The sequence below is a fragment of the Lycorma delicatula genome, chromosome 7 (genome assembly GCF_047948215.1).
Source record: "Lycorma delicatula isolate Av1 chromosome 7, ASM4794821v1, whole genome shotgun sequence".
NCBI lineage: Eukaryota > Metazoa > Arthropoda > Insecta > Hemiptera > Fulgoridae > Lycorma > Lycorma delicatula.
In genome coordinates, this window is record NC_134461.1 from 147119323 (window position 1) to 147131728 (window position 12406).

Here is a 12406-nt window from a genome sequence, read left to right on the forward strand (position 1 = left end):
GTAGATGCATCTAGAAAGTAAGGAATTTGTGCTCCAAAGACTCTCTTCATAGGATGGGAAGTTTCGTGAAATCTACCAGTCAGAAGCAACAGCCCAAGAAATGCTTTTATTTCATAGGAATCAGTGTTTTTCCAAATTTTATCTTCTGAACTTGTTCCAGTACATACATGGAATTTTTTGCAAGTTTTTTGATTTGTACATTTCATAATAATTTCTATTTTATCGTATCTATTTTATCATATGGTCTATACATTTTTGGATTTGTTGTAATTCAGGCCACAATCAACTCATAACATTTTCTGAATGCGTTTTACTTTGTATAGACCTTACATATCTACATATGCAATTCTCCTCTATAACATCTCTGTTCTGAAATTCCTGTTTGTCTTTTTCACTCTCATCTTGTGAATTTATTTCAGAATCAACTCTTTCCACAATCTCAGAGTCACCATCACTAAAAACACTAATACAGTCATAATGTCAATCACTACCAAAAGGTTCTTCAGTTTCTTGTCTTTCAAATTCAGTAACACATCTTGTATATTTTTAAATATTATGAATTTACTCAGTTTAGGTACTATTGACATGAGAAATGCCCACTACTAACTGATAACTGATTACTTAAAAACAGATTTATAAATAAATTTATAAACAAATTTATTCATAACCTAAAAACAGATTTCTTATTATAGAGAAACTTTAAACCTAACCTAGAGGAACCTCTAGGTTAGGTTTAAGTTACCTAAGGTTCCTACAGTGGTTTCAGAAGCTAAACAGAAAAAATAAAGTTAATAGTAGGTTACTACTAACTGATAGAGTTAACCTCTTGTTGAAGCAGGAAGATAAACTCTTAACTGTTACTTAGGTTATTGACCTGGGTCCTTCAGGTCTTAGGTAAGATATCTTTCTCTTCAAACTGTTTATTATAAAAAATATAACATACTTTTTGCCAATAGTGATGAAATCATGTTCTTAAATGTTTAATTATAAAATTCCTAAAAGATTAAAAATTAATAAATAAAACAATAAGTAAATTGTGACTTCTGGGTATACTTGGAGCTGAGCTTGGTACGAGTGTTAATATTTGTTAACCGTTATTGTTACAAAAACATTATTTTTTACAGAAAAACTATTTTTTTATGCCATATCACACATGCAAACACACACATTCGTGCCATACCTCACCCACTCACTTACATCTACAACATAAAATGGACCTACAGTTAGAATTTTATCTTATTAATGAAATTATAAATGAGATTTTTATTTTAAAAGAAAACTATTTCTAAAGAAGTTTTTTTTTATACAGAAAAAAATTATTGATCACCACCATCATCTTCATGTAAGTTTTCGTCAAAATTAAGTTCATCATAGAAACTTTTTGGGCTTCACTGTGACAAAACGTTTTTTTAAAACTTGTAAATCCTCAAATTTTAATTTTAACACAGGGATTCGCCTTGAATACAAAGGTTCTGGATGTTCAAATTCCTTATTAGTTATAAAAATTCTGCGCTGTTTGTGATCTGGTAGGGTAATTACGCCATAGAACCAAGGACTACAGAAAGTTTTTCTATAAAAAATCGGTTGAGGAGATTACTTTCTGACCAACAATTCTCTAATAGGCTTTGTGGGAAAACTGCATGTGTGTTGGAAGATTCCTGTAAAAAAAGAATTCCAGCTCCTAAATAGTGGTTGGTCACATTCTTCAACTACAAATGGAAAAGGAGACTGCCTTATAGTTTTTATATGATCAGCCCAGTCTTCGGGAGTGTCAGCTCAAGTGTTTTGATTAATAAATGCCATGTTACGGTCACATTCTGTTTAACTATGGCCTCATATGGGAAAAACCATTTTATTTTAATACTGTTTATGTGCAAAGATGTACAACGTAATAAACAAACTGTGTAACAGAATAATTTTTATTTTGCCTATTACAAGAGTCGCAAACAATAGTTCATTTACAGCAGGAAATAATTGATTAAAAATGAAGTCATACATTAAAAAATACACATCTTGAGCATCATTCTGAGCTAAAGTTTCATTATACAAATAAAAAACTGACATTTTATTGGATAAAACAAGTACATTAAAAAAGGTAATATGACAGTTGACGACAGTAATACATGTCATTCGTAGATATATCTTGTACACTCAAATTTCTCTGGTAATCCATACACATGGCCTCAACAGTACAAGCTTTACATTTCTGACATTCCAGTTTAGCTTTCCTTTTTAATGCATAAAATTTATCTGCTTTTCTTTTATGTAATTCATACTACGTTTTTGTTTTATGGATTTTTTGTTTAATATTATTATTTTTTTAAATTTAACTGCACTCGCTGCCTGCAGGGCATAACATCAAACTCATTACAAGTGTTATAGGTATCACTTCTTGGATAGACGAATGCAATATTGTAATCACAAGCAAATATAGTTCAATAACACTCATGAGATACTGGGTTGTCTGGATTTATTTCCATTTACATTTCATGTAATTTGAAAACATTTAGCAAAGGTGGCAAATACAGCCTTTTACCATTTTTAAGGCTGCAATGACTAGTGCATGGCTAAAATTCATGACCACATTGTCTGTTCTGATGTTGATCTCTACCACCTTCTTTAACTGTACCAGTTGCTTTTAGAGATTGCTGTATAGTCTGAAGCCACTTTGCAGAAATTCTGTGCAAGGATAGAAATAATGTTTAGCATACTAGAACTTCAAATTATCTTGTACAAGTATGAAATTCAGAATCATCATTTTTTTCCTTCCTCGGTCTCCGCATTACTGGTTTACAGGTTATTAAACCAGATAGATGAGTTGTTTGCTTATTAAAATCTCCTAAAATATTAAAATCTGATATAATTTTATTTGTACCTGTTTCATAGGTTGTATGTCTTAATAACTTACTTATTTCAAATACTCTACCATAAGATTTTCTTTTTCTACCGTTCTTTAAATTAAATGACTGGCTTTCTTCACAATCACCCATTTTAATAAAACTGGAAAAAGAATAAAACAATTCACTACTACGAAGGTTGCTATTTATATTTCTGGCCTAATAATGAAAAACAAATATTTTTGATCGAAATTGGTTTTATTGTTTTTCAAAATTTTCTCCATAAAGATCAATACACGTTTGCATGCGTTTGAACCAATTTTAGAAACACTTTTTCCACTCCGACTGAGGTAACTCCAAAACATGCGTTTTGTATGGCAGATGACCCATCAATTTGATGTTTTGGCCGGTCAAAATTCCCTTTGTTTCTGCCAATGTGCGAGAGCTTGCATTGTCAAAATGAAGAATAATTCACTTCTTCTTCGGCTTTTTCCAAATTTCTCTGAAGGCTTCTGGCAAACAAATGGTTATATACCATTCAGAATTGACTGTCCTGCATTGCTCCAATACCACTGTTGCCACATGACCAGTAATGCCAAAGAAACACTTGTTTCAATGTGCTTCTTCCGCGAACAACTTTTGTTGAATTTGGCTCATCTTGGAAGACTCATACAGCTGATTCCTATTTTGTTTCAGACTCATATGCATAGATCCATGATTTGTCACCTGTGTAATGTTATACACAGCCTTTGATTTACCTTGAACATATTTTTTCAACATTTCCTTGCACCAATCGACATGAGCCTTCTTTTGAGCAAATGTTAGATTATGCAGGATCCAATGTGAACAAATCTTTTACGACCAAATGATCATGCAATATCTTATTGATGCTTGTCATACTAAAGATGCCTCAATCTCACGGTATGTCACATGACGATCTTACATTATCAGTTCACACATAGCATCAATGTTTTCTGGCATAACAACCAGTTTTGAACAACCTTCACAGAATTCGTCCTGGCATGAACGTCGGCCACGACTGAATTCATTATACCAGTTTTTTACAGTACTGTAGGATGGTGCTTTATGGCCGTATAAAGAATTAAGTTTATCAATGCACTCTTATCTTGGTAATCCACGTCAAAAGTTATGAGAAATAATCGCATGAAAATGTTCACAAGTTAATTTCATGTTTTGCCCAAGTTGAATTTTTCAAGTTACTGTAAACAACACAAATTGCACTCAAATGACAAAATGTTCTGAAGAAGGTTATGTTCAACAATGTCAGGTTTCCAATGGAAATGTCAGATGGCACCTTGCAACAGTTACTATTGCCAAGGCCAGAAATATAAATGGAAACTCTCGTAATAGAGAAGAGAGCAGAGAAAAGCACTCAATAGAAAATGAAATCCCAACAGTCAGCAACAATTAACAACCTCACTATTACTATAAAAAGTAAGAGAATACTGAAAAACAGTCATCTAAAAACAATTCTAAACAGCCAGCAAAAATTATAACCTCGAACAGTAATATGAATATAAAACAAACTGACTATTTACCTAAAAACAGGTGATTTAGATCAGGAATACCAATCTAATATTTCAAGAATGTAGTGTATTGAGAGTACAATATTATTTATACATAATTTATTCATAACATATATTAATATTAAATAACATTATTTAATAGTAGTAACAATGAAAAAGAAGTGAACTCACTGTGTTAAACCTCAGATGGTGGACCTTCATAATTTTTAACTTAAATGCAGTGGAAATTCATCCTTATTTCCCAGCATAATAATATTACAATATGCTATTTCTCTAGACTCTAATCTCTGTAATCCTGAACAAGATTATAAAAAAAAAAAACATTTATAGAAGAGTGAGGTGCCATTATCTCAGTTCGCCTAAAAAATGGACATTTATATTTTTTCCCCTGTACCCTTCATATATTATAATACACGTTTAGAAGAGTCCAATATTGAAATTTTATGATAGTGATTGTAAAATATGTCAGATGCGTTTTATCTGAACTGAAGTTCGATGTTGGCTGCCAGCTAACATGCATTAGTTGTGAGTCATTTGCTGTCGGCTATCAGCTGATTAGAGAGTTGTAAGGGTTAATTTAGGTGATCCCTTTGAACACCATTGTGAACTTTGACGTTTTGTCTCTGGATCATCCTGGAAGAACCAACTCACCACCAGTCACAGTTCAATAACTTAACTGTCATATTTTTCTGTGTCTCTGTTGCTTGGTAAAATTTTTTACAGGACCATTTTTCATATGCCCAGATGTTAACAGTTTTCCAATTGATTTTCACTTCTTCTGCAATCATTTTCACTGATAATCTTCAGTTGGATAGTACAATTTTATGCACCCTGACCATGTTGAAGTCTATTCATGAGGTTGATGGTCTTCTATTGCAGTCTTTGTCTTCAACATTCATTTTGCCAACAGAGCCTTCTCCAGGATCTCATGACCTTTGCCCTTAGTGCAGCTATACTTTCAGTCCACCAGTAGACCCATCTTCTGCCTGGGTCGCCGGTGCACACATTATCCTGCGGCACTCTTCCTTGAGGACTGTCATTTAATCCTCCAGACCAGTCAGAGGGTTTCTCGTCAAACAAGCAGCACAGGTTGTCACAGTCAGCTGGACCTGCACTGCTGTTGCCCTCCACACCACACCAGGTGCAGACTCCAGACCTGCTAGTCCCCACTCAATACTAATACTCACATCGTTATGGTCGCTGGCTAAGTCCGAGGTTAGGACCCTCCAGTCTGACACCCGTCTCATCAAACCCTCAGACACAAAGGTCAGCTATGACCAATCCTCACCCCTTCCTACAGTCAGTTTCGCTCCAGTGTTCAGGCATATCAATGCCAGATAGTTGGTCATAGGCAGGAGTCTGTTGCCATGCATGCTGGTTCTGTCCTCCTCCTGCCTCCGCACTCACCACATTGAAGTCATATCATCTTTCCAGGACCCTTCTCATCCTCCTCTCTAGAGTCGCAAGGTACTCCTCAAACTTGTGGTTAGTGCAGTTGGGTGATGTATACCTGATCACCAGCAGTTGCCCATCTCCCCACTCCACACCCAGACAGGTGTATTTGCTAGTGAGATCGTATGTAACCATATCTCCCCGCCTATCTGTTATCCAGCCCTTCCCTGCCACCAATTGCTTGTTGGGCTCTACAGTCATGATATCATCATATCTCTCTTCCAATGCAGTCGCCCAGGCCCGGTCATGAGCTAGTCTGTACCTATTTAGGTTTATCTGCAATATCTTCATGACTTGCAGGTACTCCTTAGGTACACTATGCTCACCATCCTGTGCTCATCCTGGCCTCAAGCAATGCACTTGGTGAGCTCTTTACACTTAGCCCTAAAGTGGCCCTCACCCATACAGTTGTCACACTTATGTGACTTGTCCGGCCCTTTACACTCTGCACCTCTGTGCCTCCGACTTGCAGCACATTTCTTCATCCTTTCTAAGCTCGATGCAGCATGCATGCCGGCCAACCAGGATCCTTTGACGATGGGCCAGCCTCGCAGCCTGCTTCTCTGGGAGCACCAATGATGCATTTTGGGTACTCTCGTATGCTGGTCTTAGGGATGACACTCTCAGTTCTACTTGTTGGTCCAGCTCCTTCCTAATAGCTGCCACAGCCTTTTCTTTGTTCACCTGCATGTCTAGGTCCTTTATGTGTATGAGGGCAGAGTTCTTTCTCTTTGCTATATCTGTTATCACTATACCAGCTAAGGAGCCCACTCGCTTCTTTAGGTTGTCTTTGTGTACTTGCCTCTTTTATCCTCACTTCTAGTTCCTCCCTTTTTTCCCCTTCCTAAATGAAAGGATGTCCTCCACCATATCCTCACCCACACTCTTGTTAACATCTTTCAGGAGCTGGGCATATGTGTTACTCCTTCCTTCTTCATTACCATGGTGACTGACATAGGCCCAACCCTGATGTCCTGTCTCTTAAGAGTGTCATTTGCCTTCATTTAAAACTGTATTTTGTGACTTCTAATGCCTCACTACTCAGCCACCTTCTTCATGAGCCTCCCAGTTCCGTCCCTGGGATGTGAAATAATAAAAAATTATGATTTTCCCTTTACTCCATTCTTTAGATTAATGTAGCACAACACGTTCTCCTAAATTATTGTGGTCAAATTCATTTACCACAGTTTCATCCTTACCTTGACAAATGCAAAATTTCTTCATGAATTCATTCATGTGCACTAATCTCCAAACCTTTAATAACCTTTTTTTATGGGCTTAGGATTGTATCCTTTCTTAGTACTTTTGTCCTTAACCTGTTCGGTTACCTATATACTAAAATTAGAATGAAATTAACATGGAATGTCTTTTTTTATTTTTTTAAATGATTTTTTAATGATTATAAAAATAACAAAAAAATTTCTTATATAATTATTTTATATCCTACATATTTACTATATCTATTACTTAAAAATATTTTATGCTATTTTACATACACACAATTACTAAACTTTTTATTTTTTATCACGTACTTTCATTTTGAGTGTGATATTCATTGGAACATTTTAGTAAATGTAGGGTTACTTGACATTTGTCACACTGCCAGACTGTTTCCCCTTTTTTATTTTTTTTGGTAACAAAGAGTACATTGTTTTGTTGGGTTTCTCTTAGAAGCTGTTGAAGGGAGTTTTTCAGGGAACTGCTTGGCTTGGAAATGAAGTGGAATTTCTCCACTTGCTGGTCTACTTCTTGAAGTATACTGAGGCAATGTAAGTGTGGCTAACAACTTTTTCTGCTAAATTACTCATCAAATGTAATCTTGTTTGTGTAATTTTTTTTCTATGAAGTGAATGAATTTAACAAAGCAATGTCAAACATAAAAAAATAATCTTGTAGCTTTTTACAGGGGTAAATAAAATATAAACATGATTTTATTTTTTTTTTAATTTATTTATTGAAAAATAAAAGGCAAATATAATTTATTTTTTTGCTCTAGAAATACATTTTTCCCAGAAAGTATTAAAATATTAATACCTAATATAAATCAGCTGTTCATGTAACCATATGTTTATTAGTAACTTTACAGTGTTGCCACTTTGGCTGCCAAAAAAAACTAGTCTCATTACTTTATTTGCAGACCTCATACACCTTTGACTGCAAATCATATGGTGTAATTGCATCTGGTAAATCTTCATAGTGCAGGAAGATTCATAACTGTGTTGAATATCTTTGCAGCATTTAAACCTTTCCAGATAGAGCAGAAAGCATAAACTAGACAGGTATTGATTCCGTCCAGTTTCATACATGTACATTAATCTTTTCAGAATTGTTATAGGTAATATTATTACCACCAAGAGTACATATTATATTTATACTACAAGTAAGACAATTTCTTTGGTCTTACAAAATGTTCATTGGGCTGTGACAAATTTTTGAGAATTTGTGTTGACTACGTCATAAACAAATCATTGTGTTTATGTTTATCATACTGGAGCAAAAAATTTGTCTGCTTCTTTTTGAATCTAGATTTACTGTACACACACACACAACTTAATAGTACAACTTAGAGAAACACTACAATCATTGCTATCAGGAGTACTGCTCACATGTTTATTACATATTTCAGAATCATCTACAATTTCTCCAGCAACTATTTATTTACCTATATTTTTACATTTTCTGTTGAATCCTTTTACCCTAGGCATTTTTGAATTGCAAAGCGCGTACTTATTACAAAGACTTAATGCAAAACAAAATGAAACAAAACAAAACTTTACAATCTCAAATAAACATTAATGTACTGTAAAAACTAGAATGTAAAACAATTGTTGAATATTTCTAATATAACCAACAACAGAAACAATGCCCCGTGACAGGTTAGTAAACATACATGCAGAATAATGCAGTCTTAATTGAAAAAAATGCAAAATAATATGCAGTGAAGTGATTTTGTGCAGTATCATGGGGCACAATAATTTTAAAAAAAAACAGTACATAACGTTTACAAAACATCATAACATCGTATCACTTTAAACAGAAAATGCAGAAGAATTTAAAAATATAAAAAATCAAAAATCTATTATTTTTTTTGGTGTGAACCCCCTTAATAATAATATTAAAATATTAATTTAAAATACAGGGTGCGGCAGCATAAATTGCTGATTTGAAGGTCAATAAAAACAAAAATGTTATAGGTATTGTTATAATTATTTTTTCACCATATACTATTACATAGGAAATTTATTTTACACTGTTTTGAAAACTGTATCCAACAAGTGCCCCCCCCCCCCACCATTGGCAATACACTGATTTATCTGAATTCTGAAGTGTCAGTCAATTCCATCATAGCAAGGGGTATGTTGGTTATTGCTTGAGGAATAGTCTCCTTCAGTTCAGCAAGGGTCCTTGGACAATCAGTGTACATAAGGGATTTCAGATACCCCCATAAAAAAGTCACAAGGAGCTAAATTGGATAAGTGCCCGGGCCACTGAAGATTGCCCAGGGAAGTTTTCCCACAAAACATGCATTGCAGTTTGTGCCCGTGGTACGTACATCCTTCTGAAACCACACATCTCCAACATCCATTTCATCAACCTTGGCAAAAAAATTCTTTTTTGTGATTATTGTCGCATAGTAATCCAATCAGAATTCACTGTAACTGCAACATCATTCTCTTCAAAAAAGTGAAGGGGCTTCTCATGAAGTTCTCTGGGATTATCACTCCAGTAACACATATTCTGCCTGTTCACACATCCAGAATGATGGAATTAGCCTTGTCACTAAGAATACAAGCACATCATCAGGCAAAGTTTCAAGGAACACTTCATACACATGTTGCCAAGCTGCACAATCACGTTCAATGAGTTCTTGCACCATAGCCAACTTGTAAGGATGGAATGGAGGTCATCATGAAGAATTCTCCTCACAAAACAATCAGACATTTTAAGGGTAGGTGCATGCTTGTGTGCCGAGCGTTGAGAAGAGCGCAAAAAATACTACCTTAACATCTCGATGTTTTGGGGTGATCTCACTGCCAGTTCCCTTGATCTTTTCTTTTCAACACTGCCAGTTCCTCTGAATGTGTTTGCTTATGTAACAATCGATTGCCGACCAGAAACACTAGCTCAGGTGACAATCTTTAGCTGCGTGGCAACAATCAAGCGACCATTAGAAAAGTAAGCCTCTACGGAAAAACACATGCTGTTCCTTCATCCACTGCATTCTTGATACTGAAGTGGAAGGGAGAATAAACTTCCCAAGCCATCCATTCAAATGAGACCATCTGTACTCCCTAACAGCCAAAGCTCACTTCTGACGCCTATTCAAATCGACAAATTATGCTGTTGCACCGGATATAATTTAATAATATTAAAACCAACAAATTCAGAGCTTTTAGCAATGCAAATATAAATAACGGGTCTAAATATTTTTTTAAAAATATCAGCTGATTAATAAACTGATTTTATTGAATGTATTGTTTTTTTTTATTTTTAACAATAGTTGATTTGCAAAATCACAAAAAAAGTTTTGTTGTGCGTTAGTCTGAACATTCTGTTGTGCAAATAATGATATACCAGTAACGGTAATTTTGTTATTTTATGAAGCAAGTAAAAGAACCAAGTATACTAGTTTTGAAAAATATTAGATAAGGTTGTTTATTTTTCTAATAGTAGGTCTTTAACTTGGTAAGTACCATGCCAAATTTCAATATCCCTAAATGCAAACTGCGAACTACCTATCTCCCTTGCTTTATTTGATTGAAATTTTAGAGGACCTTATTCTTCTTCAATGTGCCAATCATTGTTATTACTTTTTCTAACATTGCTTCAGCGAGAGGCATGCTGGTGTACCAGTTGTCGATTATCAAATTTTTATTAGATTTTTCAATTTGAATGCAAGCCTTTTTACGATCTTTGTTTGGGTATTGTCAACTTGATATAGCCCTGGTGGCTGCTTCCCATAGTAGACCTCTAAATTATACAAAAAATGTCTTGTGCATCGTATAATGCAAACATTTTCAGGCCATATTTAGCTGGCTTGGATGGCATGTACTGTACAAAGCAGCACTGACCACTAAAGGGATGCAACATTTCATCTATCAATTTCACCTGCTCGGCAGTGTTGTAACTATCAATACAATTTCTTACTAATGGGTCAAAAATAGACTAATTGTGGCGAGTCTATCTACCTTACAACGCTCATTTCTTTTACCGAAATCATCAAATATGATGCAGCTGAGCAAATACATGAAACATTCATAGCTCATTACAGCACTCACTCACTGCCTGTACACATGTTCCAACACTTGCCCAGATTTCTTCTACATTTGTTTGGTTACCTTTTCTTAGACAAGTCAAATAAAGAAGAATCAACAAGGCGAACATTTCATTATGATTAGTCAGAAAACAATCTGATAATCTTCAGAAATCTGAGTAATGTACATGTTAATATATTTTATGTCATCTATCGTATTCATATCCGTTATTTGCAAAATTGCTTCTACATCAGTTTTTATACCCCAAGATATGGGTTTTATCGCAGGAAACTTTTTGACAATATTTTTACAGGGTGTTTTGAGTTTGCCTTTTCTGTCGTGCACCAAATGGTTTCAAAGTCTTTTCTGATATAATTTCTTCGACCCCAGTCTCAACATGAAATTCTTGATTATTAGTTTCACCTTCTAATTCACTATCATCTGAGTGTTCATCGTATGCGATATATTCATCACTTAGATCACTATCACTTTCAAGAAAGTCATTATCACAGTGTGCATCGTCTTGTGATACATTACTTAAATTTAATATATCTCTAGCCAGAGCACTAAAACATTAACAAACAATAAACTAACAACAAAACTGTAAATATATAAAAATAATATATATTTTGATATATACTAAAAATAAGATATTTATAATTTTTGCTTTCTAACTTGCTTCATCAACTTCTCCAAAGTCATGAGCAGTTCGAGAATAAAATTACAGATCGGTTGGTTCTTTTTTGGTGTATGTGTGAGACAAACATTTTTTTCTTTTTGGTACACAAAAATAGATGAACCAATTTATTTTTATCTGTAAGAAGTTCAGCAGGCAACCGCTAAGATTTAACTTATTTTCCAACAAAAATGAAGCTAGATCCATACTCGTTTACCAATTATTATCAGCAGTAATATTTCTATTTGTATTAAATCAGCAGGTTTATCTGAAATAAATCTGAAAGGTTGTATTTATCTTGTTGCTTGCCAATGTAAATCTCTAAATTTCCACTGTAAAATGTTTGTGCATCACATATAGCAAACATTTTTATACAATACTTGGCCGGTTTTGATGGTATGTGTTGTATGTATCCATGAGAAACAACCACAAAAAGCACGAAGCATTTCATCAATAGTCTTTTATTCAGTCATACTATAACAATTTTGAATATTTGTTGAATTGGGGCCGGTTTATCAACCTCCTTTAATATCAAGTGGACCTTTCAACAAATCTGAGAGCTCTCAGAAGAAATAAAAATCTTCTGTAGCTCATAGCAGCTGTAACTTCATTCCAGTGCCATCACTCACCCAAAGTTCC

General features: G+C 34.5%; 1 protein-coding gene across 4 annotated transcripts in view; it reads left to right on the plus strand.

Annotated features, from left to right (window-relative positions):
* The window catches only part of Vang (Strabismus domain-containing protein Vang), a 49402-nt gene extending 41648 nt beyond the window's left edge, over window positions 1–7754 (plus strand). For 3 of the 4 annotated variants that reach the window (XM_075371121.1, XM_075371124.1, XM_075371125.1), the window contains exon 10: window positions 7508–7754. In XM_075371121.1, the coding sequence (XP_075227236.1) occupies window positions 7508–7609 (102 nt within the window). In that variant the 3' untranslated portion in view covers window positions 7610–7754. The remainder of the gene's footprint in view (window positions 1–7507) is intronic. The other variant, XM_075371122.1, reaches the window with a different exon arrangement.
* Window positions 7755–12406: the final 4652 nt, after the last annotated feature.